Source organism: Drosophila novamexicana, unplaced genomic scaffold (assembly GCF_003285875.2).
Source record: "Drosophila novamexicana strain 15010-1031.04,08,12 unplaced genomic scaffold, DnovRS2.1 tig00000387-arrow-pilon, whole genome shotgun sequence".
Lineage (NCBI taxonomy): Eukaryota > Metazoa > Arthropoda > Insecta > Diptera > Drosophilidae > Drosophila > Drosophila novamexicana.
The window spans coordinates 3,740,471-3,764,655 of NW_020824800.1; the positions used below are offsets into that span (position 1 = coordinate 3,740,471).

Below are 24,185 nucleotides of genomic sequence, written 5' to 3' on the forward strand. Positions count from 1 at the left end.
GTAAGTTAATCGGATTTTGTTTTTATTATTATACACATTCTAAATGAGTAAAACATATTTACACACATTTTCACTTAAAATTAACTAAACACTAGGGTAGATCATATAAAGATAGAGCTTTAAGTAGTATTATAACTTAATGATTTATACGAAATGCTGTCACTGTAAGGAGATGATTGTGTAGGCGACTTTGCCTAATTAGTTAGGCTCTACATGCCCGGTGTCACCCGGTGCTATTCTTAAGTAATATAGATTTAATATCTACGCTCTTGCTTCTCGTTAACAACGGCCAGCGGCTGGTAGCTGGGATTGGAGAAGGCGTCTGTGCTGCTGCTGCTGCTGCTGCCACCGGGCGCAGATTTGTTGACAAGATTCTTACGCGGCGGCTTCACATTCACATAGTTCTCGCTGCTCCCGTTGAGCGTCGTCTCGATGTGATGGCGTGGCGAGGGCGTGGGCGTAACATATTGCTGCTTCAGCGCCTGAGGAAAGCGGCGCGCCTGCTCGGGACTGCGTTCACCATCCGATGTGGAGGTGCGATGCAGCATGGGTATCTCCTCGGGCGCCTGATCCGCTGCATCCACGGTGGGCATGCCGTTCTTCCGGCGCATCGGCTTGTGTGCGCTGCTGTCCATATTGTTGGCCAGCGTTGGCGAATGCTGGCCCACGACGGTGCGCGTATCTGGGAACGTGAAAGAGGTTTCGTTTGTTTCTATGGCTGGCAAATCGGCAAATTCTGTGCTTTGATTCGCGTCGCCCTTGGGACGCGTGGGTGAAAATATGGCGGTGCTGTTCTCGGCATTCATTTGTAGGTAATCATCGGGTGATGCTTCGATTCCTGTGAACGGGTTAGTGTGAAGGATGTGTGTGTGGGTGGGTGTGTGTGTGTGTGTGTGTGTGTGCAGGCGGTTAGTGACCACATCCAAGCAAGCATTCCATATGTACTTACGTATATCGGGCACTATATGCCCATTGACATAGCGCGGCGCCGCTGGTGCAAACTCATCCGGCGAGCCCATTAGCGATAAATAGTCCGTGGGCCGATTCTTCATGTACTCCGTGTTCGAGCGCATGTACGGATCGTTCAAATCCAGATAGTGCTGCGGAAACCAAAAACAAATACGTTGCAATAATTTGTAGAAGGGTATATAGCTGGGCTTCAAACCCAAATAAAATTTCCCGTGGTTCAGTTCACAATTGTAACCCGCTTCCTGGCTTTGAGTATGGTTCGTGAACCTGATAAGCACCCAGTTTGAGCATAGTTTCCTAGTTTCAAACCTGTTCGGTTTTCAGTCTGGGTATATGGAGATCTACTTACATTGGCCACATCCTCGCCCAAAATGTTGGCAAAGCGTCGCTCCAGCACATTGAACAAAGGTCTGCTCTCGGGACTTATCATGAGAAAAAGGTATTAATTAATAAAATTAATCAGAAGATAATGCAATATTGTTTACTTCTTCCTCCAGCACTCGAGCATTATCTCATAGACTTCCTGATTGGCATATGGCGGCTTTTCCATGCGATAGCCGTCGTTTAGCTTGTTGAACAGCTCCTGATTGGGATCTATGCCCGGATAGGGCACCTTGGCCAGCGAAAATAGCTCCCAGAGCACAATGCCAAAGGACCAGACATCGCTGTAGGTGCTGAACACATGATCGCTCAGGGATTCCAGCGCCAGCCATTTGATGGGCAGCTTGCCGCTCTCTGCAAGCAAAAGAAGAGGTTTCTTATTAATTGTATGTATGCCAAGATATAAATGCAATTTCACTTACCGGACTTCTTGTAGTTATCGCCACGGTACATGGAACGTGCCAGACCAAAGTCACAGATCTTCACAACATTGTCCTCACAGAGCAGTATGTTACGGGCTGCGAGATCGCCGTGTAGTACCTTCTTCGAGGATAGGTAATACATGCCGCGCGCCACTTGAAAGGCCCAACTGAACAGGTCGGTGGTGGTCACGGTCATCGCCTCGGTGGAGTCTGTCTTGTAGTTGGAACGCCAGGCGGGTTGTATCGAGTTGTTGGACATGATATGCTCATCTGTACGGAAAGGTGCGCTCGTCAAGCAACCGAACTGGTTATAGGTAGCTGATCCCCGACACTTACCCTCTGGCACTGTGGTCATCACGGTTGCCTCTGTGGCGCAGGTGTCCAGCTGACGATCGTAGGTGCTGCCGCCGGTTACGGTGCGGCCGGCACGAGTGCCCGACCGTGGATCATTGTCGGAGTTTCTGCGATGAGTGTGCGTATAGTTGTTGTTTACGTGATTGATATATGGATGGTTCGGGAAACCGACGTTAACATATTTCAAGCCACCACCATCACTGGATGCACACGGTTAATATATATTGGGCACAACACAGACACATTTAGCAGGTTCAGAGCAGTGCATAGAGGAGGAGTAGACCATAAACATAACCGGAGCCACAACCACAAGCACGGGCATAGGCACAGGCACAGTTAGGTTTTGTGTGTTTGGATGTATTTTGGGGTAAGTTGTTTGTTGTTGTTATTAGTTAATGATTAGGGCATAGTTTAGTTAGAGCGTTTGTTAGCACAATTCGTATTAGTTTTAGCAGAAGAAACAAGAACAATGTTAGTTAACATTAGCTGTAAACCTACTGTTAGGGTTACCATGCGGTTACCATTAACTTACCGATGCAAATCAAAGTTGTCCGAAATACGTTGCGTCATGATGCTGGGATCAATGCGGTCATTTATGGGATTTATCTGATTGATAAAACACTTGCGATTGCGCAACAAAAAGTTCTGTATATTGCCAAAGCGACAATATTCCACAATGACCATCAATTCGCCTGGTAAAGTTTAAGGATTAGGTTAATAACGCAGAGTAACATATTTAGACAAACTATAGTGAAAGTCGAGGGGAACTTACGCTTTGCTATATTCTTGGTAACAGCGCCCAATAGATTTACAACATTCAGATGCTGTCCCAGATGCACCATGATTTTCAGCTCGGAGACCAGGGCGCGCACCACTTCCGCGTCGGCGGTGCGTTTAACCATTTTAACAGCCACGGTGCTGACGGGCTCATCGCTGCGTATGCCCTCGGCCTCGCCCTTGAGGACCACACCGAAGGCGCCGGCGCCTAGCTGCTTGCCCAGCTTCAGTTTGTCGCGCGGAAACTCGAATTCACGATTGTAGGGCAGCAGTTCGGCTTGCTCGTCCAGTGACAGCGCCGGATTGATTTGCTCCACATCGCCCTCCACAAAGTTGGCCAGTCCCGCGGCCTTTAAGGCCAAATGATTTTTGCGCTCCTCCCGATAGCGTACGGCCAGAAAGGCGCAGAGTGCAATCAGTACGCCGAAAAAGATGGCGCCCACCCAAATCCATAACTTGCTCACGCCCGGAATATCTGTAAAAGACGGAAAACAGTCGCAAATTAAGCTGAGGCTCTATCTCTACGAAGGTTCTAACTTACTGGCAATCACCACGGTCACGGAGTTCTCGATGCTGCCCAGGCGATTGGCGACCACACAGCGATAGATGCCATCGTGTTTGGGATAGAGATGGGGTATCAACAGCTTGGTGCCGTCCTCCACAAGGTGTGTGCGATTCGTCTCGAACAGCTCCACATCGTCCTTGTACCAGCTCACCTTCGCCTGCGGCACAGCCTTCGATTTGCACTCCAGTATCAGCGAGTCACCCAAGTTGCGTTCGATTTTCGATTTGGCATTGAGATTCGTGTAGGACCATTGTGGTGCCTTTGGATCGTGGACATAGACTGTAATCTCGCGACTATCGTACTTGTCCGGGTCATTGATGTACCGGGCACGGCATTCGTAGGTGCCGCGATCCTTGTCAGCAATGGCATGGAACTTGAGGGTCTTCGTGTAGGAATATTCCGTGCTGTTCGTCTCTAGCTCAACATCTAGGGGCAAGAACGATCAATCAAGACCAGTCAATCAATCAATCAATCAGTCAGTGCACCTACCTGGACCCTCGCTGATTAGTTCGCCGTCGAGATACCATTCCAGATTTCCATCGAAATGATATGCCAAGGCGGCGCAAGTGAAGCTCTCCTGATCACCTTTGGCTATCTTGCGATTTGGATCCAGGCCGGATATGCTAATGTTCTCGGCAATTGTGCCCAAAAGGACGTGTGCCCTGGTCTGTGATGTAACCAGCTTATTGTCGATCTGATTTTGCGCCACACAAATAATAATTCCAGGCTTATCGGGCGTAAAAATGGCCTCGTGTATCGACTCTACGCTTAACAGTCCGGGACGCGTCTTGGTCTTATACTGATCAAAATTATATAGAAGTTAGTTTATTCTATGTATTCTAAAACTTATTATTAGCATCTTGCTACTAGTCAAAAAGATGCTGGGTATACAATATAAATAATCTTTTCAACACAAATGAAACATAACGAATATTTTTCTGTTCTCTTTACATTACAGCTGTTAAGCTTAAGAGTTGTCTAACAAAGTCTGTAAGAGCAACTGCTCCTTAACAGCTGCCACTGTTGCTTAACAGCATTACTGTTAAATATTCCCAATTTCGGCTCGGAATATTTCGTTTGGGTTAAAAGCATATATGTATGATTAGCCTAAGCAAACCTAGTACCTGATATTCTTCCTGAACTGTTTCCGACTGAAAGGGCAATTGTTTGTCGCGAAGAGAAAATCAGGAGCAAAATCAAAAGAAAATGTATTGAAATAATTGAAGATTGATAAATTTGATATATGGAATTTACAAAATTTTTTTTTAGTATTTAAAATAACTAGTGAGTGGAGTTTGTTAGGAACTGCATAGTATATTATTTCGATATTATCCAAGCCGAAGTATATTTTTTAACAAAAAAAATGAAGGGATAACATTATGTTAAACTTGCTGTTAGTTAGGGCCGATAGCTTGATAATATTATGTTAAACTCTCTGTTAGTTAGGGCGGATAGCTTGATCGGTTTAGTTGGTTTATAAGGTTTCGTAGCTTGCACAGACTATTCAATACTTACACTGAAGTTTTGCGAGGCAAGCTCACACGAGGGCCAGCGCGGCTTGAGGCTACAGGGCTTGAATAGGAATGTGACAACAGCCTGAGGAAACGACTTGACACTGCAATTGAGATGGGCTTCCTGGCCGGCGACCACATAGACATCATCCATGCTGAGAACAGGTCCCGAAATGACGCTCACATTGAAGCTCAGCTGCTTGACATCAATGCCATTGGTGCCCTTGAGCACATAGCTGCCGCTGTCCTCCAGCTGGGCATTCTGGATTTTCAACGTTGTGCTGGTCTCGGTGGCAAGTATCTGAAAGTTCTGTTCGGTGTCCCAGACCTCAATGCCGTTGGGCTTGTACCACTTGAAGGTGGGCTGCGGAAAGCCCTCAAAGTTGGCCGTCATCTGTATAGTACGGTTGACATGCTCGTGCACCGTATAGTGATTCGAGGGCTCTGACACCTTCAGATAGCTCGAGTTGGGCTCTGTTAGGTTGGAATTATTTTGTTTGCTTTCTAGAAGGGTGAGCAACATGAGGAATACTTACGCATAACATGCATCCTGTAGGAAGCGTACTCCATATTCCTAAACGAGTCACTCACGACACACTTGTAGGCTCCTTTGTCGGTCAACCTGGCATCTGTCACGGTCAGCTTGCTGCGACCCACCCGGTGGGTGGTATTCTTGGCTCGCTCGTCGAACAGCGCCTCGGTATAGTTGTATCGAAACTGAGAATATTGAAATGGGCTTTCGATTAGGTTGCTTTTTAGAAAAAGGATTCCGTTTCTTGCGTGTATTTTATTTATTAGCCCTAAGATATCGGTAGATGGATAGATATCGACAAACCTACCTTGTCCACCTTGTCCGGAACAAGCCAGTGCATGTCGTAGGAAACGCCGTACGGTGCGGACAGCTCGCAGACTAGCTGGAATGTTTGTCCCTCGTAGACATGGCCACGCGATGTTGAGTTTATGTTGGGCTTGTTGAGGCGATCGGTCGCTTCTGTTGTGCGCGCAGAGAGCATTACGTTATTAGAGACAAATACTTAGACTAGAACTAATTGGGGTTTGGCAAGCGTATCTACAGCTACATGCATTGCGGTTAGTCGGGTTTTAGGGAATATTAGTTAAATACATGGACGCTCAGGTTTTGGTTAGACGCATAAGAATCTGAAGTAAGGCTTAACTGTTTATATATAAAGCGCTAATAATAGATTATTTTTGACATGCGAAAAAAAAGTCAAATCACAAGCGGAAAAATCCCTTAAAACAAACACAGAAACCCAAGCAAAAGTAAAAATAAAAATAAAAATACGAAAATGCATGACATTCAGAACAAGACAATAAACAACGGGAAGTGAGGGACAAGCGCAACAACTTACGCCCTTTTGGTTGCCTTGAGGGCAAGGGTTGCATCGGGGCCAACTTCGTGGGGCTGCGCTTTGGACGACGCGGCGAAGAAGACGACGATGGCGAGAAGGACGAGGATGATGATAACGAGGATGAGTAGTCAGTTTCTGGGTCTTGGGTCTCGGTGGTTACGTTATCGGTATAGTTATCGCTATCGATATCGTTATCGATCACGTTATCGATAGCGTTTGCAACATGCCCAGCACCAGAGATTATTAGTGCAACGGTATCATTTACACTGTTAGTAACATTGATAGATTCACCAGCGATAACCATAACCTTAAATTCATCGTGCGTTATGTTAGTTAACATCATAGACGGCACCAAAGTATTATCATCCAATCCGAATGCTGAGAATGTGTTAGCCATATTAATAAGTCAGGTAATAATACAGGTATAGAAACAGTAGAAATAATTAGCAATAATAGAGTAGCTAACGATAGATATCGGAATCTATTTAGCACACATAACCTCACATTTAAAAAGCATTTACGGGTTTAAATTCACCAAGAACTACTGTACTTGTGTGTGTGTGTGTGTGTGCATGTGTGTGTAATTGTGTTCTTGTGGCGTGTGATTAATGCATTTAAGAATTTTGATTCAATTTTCGAACAACTTTGATCCATAGCCATAGAAGGTGCAAATCCAATAACCGCTTTGAGAAATTTGAGAGTAATACGAGTATTTTTGAAAATAATAAAGCAATATTTACGACACATATGGACGGAAAAAATCACAAATCACAAACTTTGGGGTGCAAAAACTCACTATCAATGTGACCGTTACCAATAAAGCGCACAACTATGATCGTGCTTTCCTCTTCATTATCCGGCGAGGGTATTTTGGGCTCGCAGTAATATTCACCGCCATCGGTAACGCTGCGTATTTCGATAACAAAGCCGCGTTTCGGATCATATCGAGCGGCTGTCTCACTGGAAAATGTCTACGGACAATGCACAATATATATACATTATCGTCAGATTTATCACAGATATTAAATGTTATGTGTTGGGTGTGCAGCAGATAGAGAAAGCGTTAAATGACAAGACTTTCCTTCAAGTGAACAACAAACCTGAAAAATCGCTCCTAAACTTTGCTTCGCGAACTAATACGTATGTATGTATATTAACCTATATAGATGTATATTAACCTATATATATTTATGGTTATGTAATATGTACAAACGATATCAAATATTGTATGGGGGCTGACTACAAGCACTAATCATAGAACGTATGGACTGGACAGCTAGACTAAAAGAATGGCACCATGCATATTTTCGTCGACAGGTCCAAACTCGTCCTCGTTCCTGAGAGAGAGCACTGAGCGTAAGCTAAAGCAGTTTCCCGTAGTGCGAGCGAGATAAAAGACAGCAATGCCATTCTACCAAACAAATCATATGTATTTCTTACTCTCTTGGACGCGAACAATAACAGAGATGACTTTGGACCTGTCGACAAAAAAATCTGCATGGTCCCATTCTTCTACTCTAGTTGTGCAGTCTACATGTTCTATGCTTAATGCTACAAGACTACAGATTATGTCTATCGTTCAGCGATAATACAGCTATTTACTAGTTACAGTTTAAGTTCAACCTACTGTAATAGATTATTTCTATGTTGGGATCCTTTGTTTTAGTCGTGCTATTCGGTTTGCACTTCAAGTAGACGGGCACTGTGTCAGTGACAAACAATTTGAATCCCACCTTGGGATCGTAGCTTGCATTATTGTAGAAACTATGTCGGCTTAGATGAAGCATACTTGAGTATATTTTATCTTGCTGCTCGGCGCGAAGTACATAAATCGAAAGTCATCGTGAAAAGCGTGTGAATCTGATAAGCTAAATGAGATCTGAGCAAGTACTTACATCACTGTTAAATGTCAGCAGCACCTCCGTCTCGGGCATGGCCGGTTTACAGGGTATTATCACTTCGGAGTATTGTCGCGCTTGGATGATGGGCTCCAGCGGCGCCAGCAAATTGCTTTTGTCATTCACAAACACATAGATGGTGCTGGCCTCATTGTTGTTGACCAGCTCGATCAGCGTCTCCTCGGTCCAGTTGTTCGGATCCAGACCCAGCGAGCTTTTGATGCAGTAATAGGCACCCACATTTTCAACGCTCACCTCGTCCAGCGTCAGCCTAATGCCATAGGGACGCTGTGGATCCCCAAGGTTGTCGAATGTCTCGCTCAGCTTGTGTCCATAGTGGCCATGCCACCAATCGATGGGCTCACTGGCCTCGCACTGCAGCGTGTACGAGGTGCCCGCATCCAGCTTGAGAGAGTCCTTGCAGGGCGTTATAAGCGGCACGCCCATTTCGCCGCCACAATTGTAGAGTATATCATTATCCTCAAAGTCATTTTGAGGACGTGGCACTAGATAAAATAATCATCAAATCAAATACCAATTATTTATTATTATTTTATTATAATCTTTATCTCATTAGAAGATGGCTAGAACTTTAAGGAAATTATGTTTGGAGTCTTATTCAATTCAATTCCCAACAATTTGCAAATATTTCATGTGAGCCTTAGGGTACTTTTCTATCTTACGTGGTATCTGCCAGTCAGGCTTGGAGTTCAATTTCTCATGGAGTATGGGCTCTAATTAAATAAAACAAATTCCAAGCTTGTCTTAGGGCGAGCACAGGGTATTTGCTAGTCCACCATTTGGTTTATATTTTCATAATGCTTTTAAATTATTTGCGATACTTGAATACTTTAGATTCTATAGATTCTTTACTTGTATGTATACAAGGGGTTTGTAGATGTGGAGAGGGAAAGAGTGAGAGAGTATGGCCGAGGGGGAGGGTGGAAGTATCGAATGCCTGACTATATGTGTTGGTATTAGTACTTGCCTATATAATAATAGGCATGTCTACAAGGCAACAGCTATTGCGAATTTGATACTCTCCCTTTCTCTCCAAACGAGAAATCTATGTGTGTATAAATTCTCTACAAATTGTATTTGTAGACTTGTTTACAGAGTGTAGGCTAGCTCACACTCTCGCTCTCTTCTTCTCTCCCATTCTTGGCATTATTTGCGATATATTTATTTCAAGGTCAGCAGCAAATATCGCTAACCCATTCAGAATTTCGTAGTGTTGTGGAACGTGGCTTCGTAGTGCTGTTCAACGGTGGTGCTATCGACTGTTATTTCGTTCAAATTGCCCCATTGCGCATACACACACACACACACACACATTGGCTTCATCTCCATTGATATGGGCACAGCAGCCGTTATGCTTGGCTGCGCCCGCGTCAGCTCTCGATCGGAGACTCAGGCTCATACTCAGATCACGGCTGTAGCTCGAAAGGCACGTATGCATTTCATATTCCTTTCTTGATATATTTTGCTTTTTTTATAAAAATTGTTTGTTTACTGTTGATAAGAGAAAGCGAGCGCTGCTGATAGCATAAAGTTCTTGGATCTGGTTGGATTTTACACTGTTCACATTCGAGATGAGGGTATATTGAGTTTCCGAATTTGGCATATACATTTATGTGTATATTCTATATGATCATCATCAACAAAGCTAACATATATCGATATTTTCAAATGTTACAGTTTAAAAGCCACTGCTAGCAGTTTAAGAGCTAGTTAGGTCGATATTTTACTATCTAAGCTGTTAGAACATTGTGTACAGGGTATTGCGCCGTCGTGCCAGCTTGGCTCTAGTACATTTTAAGCAAGCAATATGCAATAGATATGTCGCACAATAAATATGGCTGGCATACACTAAATTATATATGTATGGGGACACATTTTAATGTCTGACACTTTAATGGGTTATGCTGATCGTTTTAATAGTCGGCGCCAGTGCCGAAAAAAAAAGAGAAGAGGAAAGCGATTTCGCTTATCAACGATCGTTCGAAGTTCACAATTGTGTCTAGCGATTCACTTAAGGCTCTCCATAGAGATTGGAAGATCGGGAAAAGATGAGGCAATCGAGCGTGGATCATAAATTATAAGAAAGTCCCTCTCGCTGCGTGTGTGTATTTGACAGGAAGCAAGGCCCGCATTTATTGAAGTCCAAGTGGATCGCATAAATACTCATAGAATATAACGAGGCGACATTTAGACACATGATATATGAGATCAAGTCTCATAATATTTATATATATATATCTATATATGTATGCGCACATTTTAATTGTGCAAATTGCCAGCGTTAAGCATTTCATGGTCATCATTTAAATCGTTTTTTTGCCGAGCATACCCTGCAACCGAATGCTAAACAGGGCATGCCAAGCATTCAAATACTCTAAAGTTATTTGAGCATGTTTTCTATAGCGCATACAAAAGTCGTTGTCAGCGAGTGCCTTGTCGCTTTTTGCGGATATTGTTTGCTCTATGCACTTATCAATTCTCAGAAATTGCTTGCGGTTCGTTAAAATTTTCAAATAATCATAAGAAAATACTATGTTAAAATAAAATTGCATACATAACTATTATCTGCCCTAGACTTCTGATTTCTATTCTGTGGAAGTACATGGAAGTGTATAAAAAAATCGTTACTTACATGCTTCCAAGCGGTCGAATATTGAGATCCCGATAAGGCCTAACAGCACATACAAGAGTTTCCGCATTTTGATAATTATGTTTTATGATATTTGTTGATTTGTAATATTTGAATATGTGTATGGTTTTTATGGTGTTTTTAATATATTTTACAAAATTTGGCAAGGCAGCGCCATGGCTCGAGTATCACTTAGTGCGCGGAGTTGGGTTGAATGCACTGCAAGAAATAGTTGAGATCGATATTTGTTTAACGTTTTCACTTTTTTCTATTTTGGTAACTTTTGTACATATTTATTATACAATTTTATTTATTTATTTATAGTTTATTTAAAATCAATCCGGATTCGAATCTCAGTTCGAGTCTTAGCCAATGGCCTGAGCGGCAAGTGCTATATAAAATCTATTTTTAAATTATTTATAAAAATAGCTGTCTGTTCACAACAATTCACAACACTGTTTTTTAATCCGTTTACAATATTCTTGGAGTTTTCCGCTCGAGCGTTACGCGCAATCATTGAAAAGCAACTGAATTCCCAATCTGAGAACGAGTCGGGCTTTCAATGGACTTTTTCAGGATAGCACTGTGGAATTCATATTGTTTATGTTGTTGCTGATAAAATAATTGTATTATTAATGAGCGCATATGAATACATCTTGCCAGTATGGACTGCTGAACTGTTAATCTGTGCGATGTAGCATTATCACAGCTCCAGTTTATCGTATGTATGCGCATAAACAAAAACAAACTATGCTTAAAAACAAGTGAGAGCCGGCAGTGCTCGACCAGAAGATACCCTCAACGCAGCTCCAAGCGGCTGTAACAAGTACTCGTCAAATAAATTCAAGTGCTTGAATAACTTCGGATCTTATTGTCCGATCTTCATGAAAATTGAGCTGCATAAGTCTTGCATGCAAGTGTGTGCAAATACTAAAGCCTAAAGTGTAAAATTGAAATATTGTGAATCAATGTAAACTATACAAAAGCCTACATTTCTAACTAGGGGGCCTCTAGCTCCGAGATATGCTCAAATTAAGGGATTCTTAACGCTTTAACGGCAAAGAGACGAGATATCGATAATGGGCTATGTTTCAAGTAACTCTGAGATCGACTGACATCGATGCGACTGTTACATACACACGCAGCTAACCAATCTACCCCATTTTAAACGTTTCAATTTGGGAGAGTGTGTGCGCACGCAGGGTAACAAAAAAAAAAAACAAAAAATTTGTGCGTTACGCATACGCACAGTGTTGCAAGATGTCGCAAAGTATGTTGTTGTGCATAATCTCTTACATCCGCTGTAAATGATATCCGCAGCTGAAAATGAAGCAATCTGTCGCGTGCTGGGGTCAAATGTCAAATGTCGAATGTCAGAAGTGTAATACCAATAAAACAGGGCAGCAACAGGTCGCACTCGCTAGCGTTGACTACAGTCATAACTCTGTGTGGGTGGCCGTCTCCGTGCCCAGCTGTGCACTAAATGACAACCAGACATGCACAATTAAACAAGTTGACTAACACACAAATTGGAACAGGCAATTGTCGTTTTTTATGGCAGGGCACGGACATAAATGTGCTCGTAATCCGTCCATCCAATCCGCCCCGGCCGCCCCCTGGCACAGCTGTTGTTCTGTTGACAACAAGTGGCCCATGTGTACAGCGTATAAACAGGAATTTCATATATTGTATTACTTGGGGGCGCACCCAAACAAGACCGTAGAAATCAACTAGAAAGGAGCTGCATGTATATGGTGTCGGTTAATTGCCTTTTCGGCTGGCAAATAAAAAGGCATTCATCTTTGTCAGGACATAAGGACACATGAGTCATCTCCTGCTGATAAGCAGCGCGCTGCTATCAGCTAATTAATGTACTCAAGCAGCTCACCTGAGTGACATTGCAGGCACTTACATAGTCTTTGGTCAAGTGCAAATATTGACAGCCAAATTGAAAGGGCAGCTTATGTTAATCGCTCGCCCGTGATGTGGCTGGCACTTAATGGCAGTGCAGCAGAACAGCAGAGCGATTGTAAGTGGCCAGCAGATGCTCTGCGGCTAAACTAATAATAGAATTAGCTTGGGTCATATCTCAAAACTTTATATCTCGTTTTAAACAGCTAAAAATAACTATTAAGTAACATTTGCCACTCTGATCCTTTAGCATAACATGCACATGAATGTTGTTAGCAGCGCTGCAGCGCTAGGGATATTCTCTGTAAGAACAACATCATGGCATACACAATTCCCTTTTATCACATTTATCATAACAGTTGCTTAACATTAATGTGTTTTAGCAGCAGTGTTTCTTTACAAGGAAATTATTTCTGGTAAATGTTAAATTTCCTCTACTTATGTAGCATTATAATAACAGGAACACATACATGTTTACTGTTTAGTTAACATTCAAATGTTATTAGCAGCAGCGCTTAACATTCAAGTACTTTGCATGAGCGTTTAATAGCCTAGAAAATGTTTACCTTTTACACTAAAAATCTAACTTCAAGCAATAGTAAAAAGCGAAAAAAGTTTCTGCGACAAAGCGAATCAGTTGCCGGCTATGCCCAGTGCTGTGCTTGTACGTAGCGTATGAAAACTTGCTTGGATCATTTTCATTTCAATTGCGCACGGCGTCTATTCCTATGAAATGTGTCTGGCAACATGTTGCCATGTGGCTGCATTGCCAGCAACATGCTGTTGTTGCCTGGACTTTGACTTCTGGGGCTGTTCCTCATGTTGTCGCTCGACTGGGGCTGCCTTTTTGTTGTTGTTGTCGTTGTCGTCGACGTTGACGTTGACGTTGTTGTTGCATCGCTGTCGTGGAGTTACCATGGCGACACGCCCACTTTTGCAATTTTCAAGGGCGCTCACGCATACCACTGGCCACTTTTTTGTTGCAACAGTTGCTGTTGGCTATATTTAGCCTCCTCTGACTGCCTGCTACCCCCCAAACCCCACAGCCCCGCCTAATTACCAGTTGCCCGTCCTGGTCCCACAGCCAGCTCTGGCCAGCAATTGCCTTCTGCGCAATTAGCGACAATTGCAACGGATTTCATTTGTTCCCTCTCTGGGGCGCAAGGAGCTCATCAACTGCTGTCCATTGTTATTTGAAATGTGATTTAATTTATTGCTTGAATCAACTATGATTCAACTTCAATTTTTTTGGGCGAATTTTGTTTTACACGTAACCGCAAATCAAATATGTTTAGGCACAAGAAAATGGCAATATTTAACATGCATGTTTATGACCGTTCTGTTTGTGCTATGACGTCATCAGCTAAACGCTCGAGCGGTCACACTCGGCTCACGTCAATGGCGACGCCTTAGAGCCCGTCCCACTCCCCCAATGCATACACACACACACGCGTAGCACACACACACACACACTTGTATGTTAGATCACACTGTAAAAGTCTGCTGCATGAAAATCTGTTAACATATGTAAACGACAATATTTGCGTATTAATTGAAATGCGGCCCAGTGAAGCGACAACCGGTTTTATGACTTGCTGGGGCCCGTTAGGGCTGGCCCGAATTCCCCCTAGAATAGTTGAACTATCCATATATCCAACACTCGAATGCTCAAAATGCTCAAAATGGAAAAGAATTAACATTTGTCGCTTAAATTTTATTTGTTTTCAATTGATCTGCGCACATTTTATGATCTTTACTTCTCACATGACTTTAAAGAGGAAGTGTATATATGTATATAGCACAATTGAACAAATCTTAAGCCAAGTGAAAAAATATAGAATAGCTTCTACGGGGTATGAAATTCGATATGTCTGCTTGTGGTAAGACTCTGCTCGTACCTTATATAATAAATTTATTTACCTAAGTATCATTTCATATTATCATATTTCCAAACATTTTCCCAATCTTCACTTCCTGTTAAATTTATTAATCAGCATTTATATTGAGCTGAATTGTGCTTGAGTTTTCTCCCAGTGTACTCGATCATATTAATCACTTTGCAATTGTTGAAATAAATATATTTTCTTTTCAAGTCTTCGAATTGATGTACAAAATGTTTGTATACTGGGATCGTTGCTTGTTTCAGATCTTTCAGCGCCAGGCACTTAGCTATTTTTTCTTTTTTTTTTTTTTAATTTATTTTTTGGGTACATTGTTGTTTATGGGGCAAGTTTGGACACTTTGAGGCTGGCCCGGCGAGAAGTTGGCTGCTTATGGAAAACTTTGCGTTGCATGTGCAACAGATTTGTGGCTGTCACGTTCTGTGCAGCAATTGGAGGCAGCTAGCTACCTGCTGCCACATTGCTTTCCCCTACGTGCCTGGCTGCCACATAATGCGGCATGTCTGTCGACTGACCCTCACATGCTCAGCGCCATTGGCCATTTCATTTTGGACTCTAATTTCGGTTCGCATTCTCGTTTCAGTCTTAAATTGAATTTTTATGTTCGCTCTTAACGATTGCAAATACAAAATTGTTGGCCAAACGTGTCGCACATTTCGTTTTTATTTCGTTTTTATCCTCGAGCTGTGCACTTCCACGGAAAATACGCGCACAACTTGAACAGAATTCACATTTCGCTTATAAATATTCTTAGTTAAGCTGATTATAAATGTTACAAAACCAAGAAAAACTTGGATTTTGACTGGTTTTAAGTGCCTTTTACTTATTGCAAGACTTAACAGACTTAAATTAAGCGTCGATTTTAGATTAGTTTTGGAAATAGAAAGGAATAGAAAGGGGTTCTTCAGCTTGAGAATTAAGACTTCTACTCAAGTCAGATTTCGGCAACTCTTTATTTCTTCAATTAAGTAAAACAATTTTTGATTTAAGTTTAAAATTTATTGAAATTTTCTTCAACTGCAACTTTTTTATTAAGAAGATGGGCTACGGTATTTAAGTGAAAGTCTTTATAAAAGTTTTTTTAGATATGCAATAAGTTTTTCAACTTTTTTAAAATTTAAAATTCTTAAATTAAGTACAGAATTTCTTGAATTTGAATACTCAATAATATCAGTTATTTTCTGAGATTGTTTATTTAAGTTTGAGTATTTAAGAAAAAAGTTGTTGATATATGAAACAAGTTTCAACTTTTTCTGAGCACAAAACTCTTGATTTCAGTTAAAAATTCCATAAATTGTTCTCCAACTAAGTGTCCGCATTTAGATCTAGTATCTGCAGAGCTTGTGACCTTTGCGGCAAAGTCAAGTGGTTTTCCAGCACAATTGTTTTGCCATTGCAAGCGCAACAACTTAATGGGAAAAACTGCTTGAGCAACAAAAATATACAAATGCAAACAGCGACAACAATTCGCTGGCTTTAAGCCAACTGAAAAGAAAAGAAGGAAAAAGAAATGCATGCAGCCGAAAAAGAAATATGAGGAAATATTTTCAAGCATTTGCAATTTCTGGAACTGGAGTGTGGGCGGTTGGACGGGGGCGGGCTGCTCATTAAAATTCAGACTATGCAAACTATGCACGCAAATTGAAAATTTTGCAAATTCGGGCCAACAAACGATTTATTGTGGTTTCAGCCAATTTCTGGCCAAAGCCGATTGACAGCCAGCCGGCAGGCGGGCCTCGCCTCCGACTCATAAATCATTGTTAACAATTGTCAATTGTTAGCCAGGTTAGCTGCATATCAGCGAAGATCTACAATAACAAAAGAAGCGAGTGGGCGGACAGACTTGCGAGAAAAGAAAAACCCCGTAAAAATACCCAGACTGAGAGAAAGCTGAACTAAATAGATAAGCAGCAAACCAAAACCTACAATTGCATTACGTTTTTATCCAATTGCGTGGAAGTGTGTGTAGTTATCTAGAAATCTATATCCATATTATATATACCAAATTTGCGATTCCTAAGTCTTATGGGTCCTCAGTTCAATGGGCACATGCACTTGGCTTAGGCGCACAGAACTTGGTTAGAGAAATGCGACTGGAAATGTTGCTGAAAAAAACATCTATTGCCATATTGTATAGTATTAAGAAGGTGCAGAAAAAGAAAAGAGATTAAAGATATTACTTATCATCACTTTTTTTTTGGAATACCTTGCAAATTATTGCTTTAAAATAAACACATCAAATATTTTACTTTAATCGTACGCAAATTGTTGTTCAAGAAGAAGAGTTTATAGATCTTACTATTTTTTCGAAATCACTCGAAAATTGTATTTTAAAAAAGATTAAAGATATTTATACTTTTTTTTTGTAATTAATGTGCAAATTATATTTTAAGAAGAAGAGCTCAAAGATGTTACTTTTATTTTTTGGAATCGAACAGAATTTATTTTTTAAGAAGAAGAGTTTTAGGATCATGCTTGTTATTTACTTTTTGAGAACTTTATATAGAAGCTGGATATACTATGCATAAGACTTATGCCCAAAAGCTCTTATTCATAATAATATTCTTTTTTTTTTAAATATATATAAATAATACTTTTTGGAAGCTGTGATTAAGATAAGCCCGAAATGTTTATATTTGTAATATGATATATGATAAGCAATATTATACTCTGTACTCTGTATACATATATATATATATGTTTGTATATATGTATTAAGTCCCTTCAACCTGTTGCTCCAACTTTTATATACACTTCGTTCGTTAACCCATTTGGTTATTAGCTGGCACATTCAGTTTGTGAGGCGTTTAATTACACTTGAAATGGACTCGCGTTCTGCTCTAAGCATTATCATTAGATGGTTCCAAAAAATCTTCCGGCCATGACGCGATTCGCGTGCTTCCCGAAATGATGACGAAATTAGCTGGAAACACATGCCACACTCAAGCTTTTGTCTAATTCATTAGTTTTCCCTTTTTTCTGTGTTATTTTTTTATGTTTTTTTTTGTGTGTGTGTTTTTTTTGTCGTACTTAAGAGTCGCGTTGTGTGGGCGTGAATTCAGCTAAAGAGCAATTAGAATTACGTTGGGCACATTTTCGTATCTTATTAGAGACATGCGTACACTGAGAAAAAAGTTGTATGGAATTTATGAAAATTCTGCAACTTAAATAGAATGTCATTGCAAATGTATCTGATAGATACTTTTGAAAGAATCTTCTGGTATTTTTAATTTGGTAGACAGTTTCTATATCATATAGCTGATCCGATTAAAGATCTCCTAAGCCAACTCAACTGTTATCAGGATTTAATAATAATAATTGTATTGTAGAAGAATTGCTTTGGAAATGGAAAATTTATATGAAAATGTATCTTCCTTTTATATATATCTTCTTTAGATATCTGATATCTGATGCCCAACTGCCTTGAATATAACTGTTATATTTTATTTATTTATAATTTGTGTGTGTTGTTTTTTTTATAGTGTAAGTTTCTTAGGAGCTGTTATCTAGGCCTTAAGGCTGTCTAGTTAATATATCAGCTAAGCTTATTGTCATGCTCTCTTTCTCTCTCTCTCTCCCTCTCTCTCTCTCTCTCTCTCTCTCACTCTATCTGTCTTAACATTGCTTGCGAAATATGTCAATTACACGTTGAAGCGAAAGTATTTGCTAATTATTGTTAATTAATTAACTAACGACAATTGTTGTTGTTCTTGGCACAATTTAAGGTTTGTTCCAATCTTTGTTCAACATTTGCCGAGCTGTTCGATTAATTGTGATATATGAGCCGAAATATAAGCTTGTTGCAGCGCGTGGCGTGGGCTGTTGTTGACACATTTCTGCTCGGGGGCGGGGCAACAAGTGCAACTTCCCCCCCCACACACACACACACACATACACACTCAGCGGGGGGTTGCTTGGAGTTGGGTTGCGCAATTGTCTCTCGCTGGTTACGCCCACGCGGAGAGGCACGAGCGCAACTGCGGGCGAGCTGTTAAGTCTAATGCAGTTTCTTTGCAGCAACAACAACAACAGCAACACGAACAACAACATCTCGGACAACAACAACAACAGCAGCAGCAGCAGCAGCTAATCTAGCAGACAGTTGCATAAACAACAACTGCAAAACAAACAAAGTTTTGCATTTTGATAAATTGGCAAGAATAACAGAGCGACAGCCAGCGGCCTTTTGCCACACCCCTCCCCTACCCCCCTTCCCGTACTTCCCGCTGCCAGATAAAGGCCGTCTCACACATATATTTTCTTGCCTTTTTTTTCGGGCTCGCAATAAGTGCGGGCTCGCTTAAGATACTGTATCTGTATCTGGCAGCAACAGTCGCAGGGCTTATCACATTGTTTAACATGTGTTTTGCAATGATCGAGTGTGCGTGTGTGCGAGTGTGTGTGTGTGTGTATGTGCGGGTTTTCGCTTATCTAAGCAGTCGTATACAGTTAGCTTTGGCATTAAATAAACGTAGGGAAGCTGCAAAAGATACGCGGCAAGAGACTCGCATGCAAAAAAGTTGACGCGAGGGGAGCTGAGGTGTGCTGTAGGGGGGGGGGGGGGGTAAGTACACGGAAATAAGTTACCTGTTGGCTTTTAATTGCAAAGAAAGTGGCGTATTACAAACGAATCAAAAGTGAAAATACACAGCTACAATTTTCGGCCAACATTTAACAAAAGTTGGGCACATGAAACACATTTATTTTTGCGCAGTGTAACAAAATAGCTGAAACGGTAAATGTATCTGAGGCATGAGTCAGAGGCAAGCTGGAAATTTTCATAGTGCGCGACGGGGGCTTTAACAAATGTGACTTACATAATGTGGTCAGTAGGTAAAACACATCTTGAGACTTCAAGCGAAATCTTTGAATTAGTTTTTCGCTTTCGATTTCAGTGTCGCGTCGATTAAGTGTTTTTCAGATACTTTTGTTTTATTTCTTTTGAGATACTTTTGTTTAATATCTTTTCGAATAGAAACATCTTTCGTGGCAATTTGTTGGCGCGCTGCCCGATTTGTATATTAGCCATATTCTTGGCATGTAAACAGAATAAACAACAACAACAACAACAAATGCCGCGAATATTATTGCTAAAATAATCCCCAAGTGGTTGCGGGTTTATTTTTATATACAAGTTTTTGGTTCGACTGCCTGGCAATGGCACCAAAAACTTGCATTCGATTGTTGACTTTTCGTTTCATAAATAAATAAATAAATATTTGAGAAACATTTTCATATTCGCCGGCTGCAGTTTTCTTTTGTGCTGGCGCATTTGGGTCACGGAAAAGCATTTCCACAAAAAACAATCAAAATCTTAATGAGAACAAGCTGCAAAAGGGCCGTCGGCTGGGCTGCGCTCTGTGCTCGAAATGGGATTAAGTTTTTAGTGTTGTTTTGCAGGCAAGTTTTCACAATTTACGTGCCGGAAAACAGGAAAACTTGAAAACTTGAAAACTTCTAAATAAACATTATGAATAGCTGGCAAATTCTTCACGCCAGGTGAAAGGCAACGCTTTAAAGCCAAGCCAAGAGTTATGACCAAAAACGTTAGCCAAGCTTAGGCTCCACTCTTTCACCTGGCCACAAACAACCTCCCCTACCCTCCCCACCACCCTCTCTGCCCCTCTTTTGCCATGGCCACCCACCAGGCTGAGCAAACAGACAGCTCAATGGCCTGGCTTAAAATTGTTATTCTCCCAGCGACAGCGCTGGCCTGTTGTAAATACCCTGTATTCAACATATGGGAGGGTATGCTCGACTATGCAGTTAGGTGTCTCAAGTCGATTCATCCCAACTATTTCAGTCAGCGACTAAATTAGTTGAAGTTGAAGATTTTGGCATGTTGACTCCTGTAAACCTCATCAAAATAAACTTCAGGTAATTCCATGCTAAACACACAAAAGAGCAGAACTAAAGAAAGTGCACAAAATAAATTTAAACCTTTCTTGTGTCTCTTCACATTAGAAATGGAATCTAAAAGACAAAGATGTTAGATAAATACGTTAACCTATTTTGATCTGATCCTAGGGTATCTCGCAGTTGAGCATTCGCATCAACAGAGATGTTCGCATTTGGAGCCTTACTTATTTATTTATGCTGCCTTAGTCCATTTACTAAATGTTTCCCCAACCGCGGGCACAAATCGCAAATTCTTGCGTTGCCAACTGCTGCAGTTTTAGCATATGCCCTGAGTGTAGGGTATTCGAGTTCAAAGTAATGCAATTGGCATAAATTTGATATATATTGTTAAGGGATACCAGGAAAAGCGATAATATGGTATGCCATGCTGAAAGCCAGAAAAGGTGTGAAAAGTTGTGAAAATATGCGAGCTGTTGGCCATTTTCCGTGTAAGTACTTGCGCTTTATTGATTTTCCGGCTTATCAAAACAGTTAGCATTTGTTGCCCGCGGGGCGTGTGTGGCAAGTGTGGCAAGTGCGGCAACTGCGGCAAGTGCTGCGAATAGTTGCATTTCCTGCTGCCGCACCAGACAGCTTGCCACAGAGCAGAAGTGATTGATGCAACAGCAGCAATTAGCATTCTGTGGCAGCTGAATGGATGATGGACAAATGGGGCAAGTGTTCGCTCAAGTGTTGCCGCACGAAGTCTGCCTTTAATAAACAAATCGGACACAGCGGGCAATTGAGCAGCTGACCCAATTGCCAAACAGATACAATTTGTGTGTGTGCAAGTATCTTTGATTCCAGCCAGTGCTCGACTGTATCTTTGTATCTTTCTATCTTGGATGCGATCATGTGCCTAGCTGTATTTTTGTATCTTTTTATCTTTGATTCCAGCCTGGGCCAAGCTGTATCTTTGTAGCTGTATCTAAGTATCTTTTTATCTTTGATTCCATCCTGTGTCTAGCTATATCTTTGTATCTTTCTAGCTTGGATGCGATCATGTGCCTAGCTATATCTTTGTATCTTTTATCTTTGATTCCAGCCTGGGCTAAGCTGTATATTTGTATCTAAGCATCTTTTTATCTTTGATTCCAGCCTGTGCTCGGCTGTATCTTTGTATCTGTTCATCTTTGATTCCAGCCTGGGCCAAGCTGTATCTTTGTAGCTGTATCTAAGTATCTTTTTATCTTTGATTCCATCCTGTGCCTAGCTGTATCTGCATCTTTGAGTCCAGCCTGTGCCTGATTGTATATTTGTATCTTTGTATCTTTCTATCTTGTATGCGATCATGTGCCTAGCTATAACTTTGTATCTTTTATCTTTGATTCCAGCCTGTGCCCGGTTGTAACTTTGTTTCTTTTTATCTTAGATTCGAGCCTGGTTGTATCTTTGTATCTTTTTATCTTTGTGCCTAGTATCTGTATCTTTGTATCTGCTGGTTGCACAGCCTGACTCATTTGGGGATCAATAAACATTTGCTTGTCATTCGGAAATGAACTCGGGCCAGTTGATAACACAGCGCATTCGAAGTGTTTATTTTGGAGCCCTCGCTCTTGTTCGCAACCGGTTTAAGAAAGTTGTTTCCAAAACTTGTCTGCCAAAAAATAAAAGATACCAAAAAATACACCAAAAAGAATGAAAAACGTGAGCGTAAGAACTGTCTTTTGTTCATACCCTACTTTGACTTTGTCACGAAGTTTATTTGTTATTGATCAATTGAATTGTTTATATTAAAGAGCATAAATATTTAAAACATCTAACAGACAATTCTACTGTGCCTTTTCTTAGAACTTTTCCTTCTATTCTATATGAATCATTTTTTTACAATTCGATTCAATTTCATAATTAAACCCAACAGTTTCAACATCTTTGGCTCGATTCATCAAAAACTTCTTCGCTTTTAATATTAACTGTTTTCTATACTCTGTATATAATGTATAAGGGAGTCGCTATGCTCCTCTTATATCATTAAGTTTTCCGAAATTTGTAATTTCCTTGAACAACAATTTTAAAGGGTATCTGATAGGGCATATGCTTGTCAGCATTTCCAGCTGAAATATTAATGTTTTATTTTTATTTGATTTGCTGGGTTTTCTTTTATTTTGGCAGCTGCAACTGCATGTCAAAGGCGCAGACGTCATTTTTGGTAATTAGATACAAGACGGCGAGTATCTGTGAGATACAAATGGGAGATGCTAGCGATGATTAAGCCAGGCCAGCGACTGTCATAGTCAGCTGCTTACGCAGTCTACAGTTAACCACAATAACAACAACAACAACAACAACAACAACAACAACAGAAACAACAACAACAACAACAAGAGCTCTTCACATTTACAGTCACGACAGCGATGAATCACGGCCTGGTTACCTGGCCGGGCCGTGTTTGTTCTCTCGTTTCGCTGGAATGCCTCAATGCCCCCACATATGAGCACGTACACACACACACACACACACGCACACACACACAGATACAGCTACGTTTTAAAGACACTTATCAATGAAAATTAATTTGATAACAATACGACACGCACACAGCTATAGAGGTCACTGATAGCGGCTCACAATAAAAGTGTGCGTGTGTGTGCGTGTGTGTGTGTGTGTGTGTGTGTGTGTGTGTGTGTGTGTGTATCCCTGGGCGCACCAAAAAAATGCAGCTAGATTCAAAAAAATGCGACATTGAGCGCTGTCAATAGACGTCACACACACACACACACACACACACACACACAAAATTCATTTGTATTGAGTTAACATTTGAATTGATATAACAGAAAATTTGCTTTCGCATTTTGATGCTTTGTCACCACCTGTAGCTCTCCAGCTCCGCCTCTCTCTCTCGCACACACACACTCCCGCTTCCCCTCTCTCTGTCTCTCTTCCGCTGTCTAGCTTTATCTTTATTTTTGCACAAAGTTCTAGCCACACAGTTTTTAATTTTGTTTTTTTTTATTTTATTTTATCGTATTTTCATTTAAGGCCACGCATTAGCACCTTTTGATAAATGAGCACTTTTAACTCACTCGATTTTGGCATAATATTTTTTTTTTTTCAAAATATAATTTTTTAGAATTTTGCACTTTTTTAACGCTTACGTTTGATTTGATTTCGTTTCACTTAAAACAAAATTGACAAAGGCGCACAACAAATTTATTTGTTTACTGTTTGTGTCAGCAAATCGTTTTGTTTTAAATTTCTTTTCTGCTTGTTATGAAATCGCAATATTTTTTGTGCTTTGCACTCTTTGAATGGAATCGCAAAAGCCGCGTTTGGCCGTTTTGGGCGCGCACTCGAGCGTTCGTAACGTCTGCACGGCGCGAGTCGTTAAACTGAACTAAATGTTAAGCGTGATATGTTAATGTTAAACGCGCGACACACTGCGGCAAGCTTGCGCGCAGCGTTGCCAGATCGCTGCAGCATGTACTAAATGATGCAGTGTGCTCGCTAAGTGCAGTAGCAATCAGCCTTGCAGCGTGCTGTCATTTGGCGCCTTACTTTTCAAATATGTGAATTGGGGACATTGTTTATGATAGAATTTATTGTGCTAAACCTATGAATATTAAAGTAACTGAAAT

General features: G+C 41.0%; 1 protein-coding gene across 6 annotated transcripts; it reads right to left on the reverse strand.

Annotated features, from left to right (window-relative positions):
- Positions 1-23,731, reverse strand: LOC115759735 (platelet-derived growth factor receptor alpha). Of its 6 annotated transcripts, none has more exons than XM_030700759.1 (19): positions 23,706-23,731; positions 10,901-11,116; positions 8,245-8,753; positions 7,164-7,320; positions 6,350-6,727; positions 5,819-5,970; positions 5,516-5,696; positions 4,984-5,453; positions 4,593-4,619; positions 3,958-4,267; positions 3,445-3,894; positions 2,899-3,378; positions 2,659-2,818; positions 2,109-2,326; positions 1,773-2,042; positions 1,455-1,704; positions 1,319-1,391; positions 950-1,100; positions 1-682 (listed from the first exon to the last, which is right to left on the reverse strand). In XM_030700759.1, exons 2-19 carry the CDS (start codon positions 10,965-10,967, stop codon positions 255-257), a joined length of 4,731 nt encoding a protein of 1,576 aa, XP_030556619.1. In that variant the 5' UTR covers positions 10,968-11,116; positions 23,706-23,731; the 3' UTR covers positions 1-254. The 6 variants fall into 6 exon arrangements, with proteins under 6 accessions (XP_030556619.1, XP_030556616.1, XP_030556618.1 ...); XM_030700756.1 differs by having other exon boundaries at positions 1-838; XM_030700758.1 differs by having other exon boundaries at positions 1-838; positions 2,109-2,233; positions 23,706-23,730.
- Between the last annotated feature and the right edge of the window lie 454 nt (positions 23,732-24,185).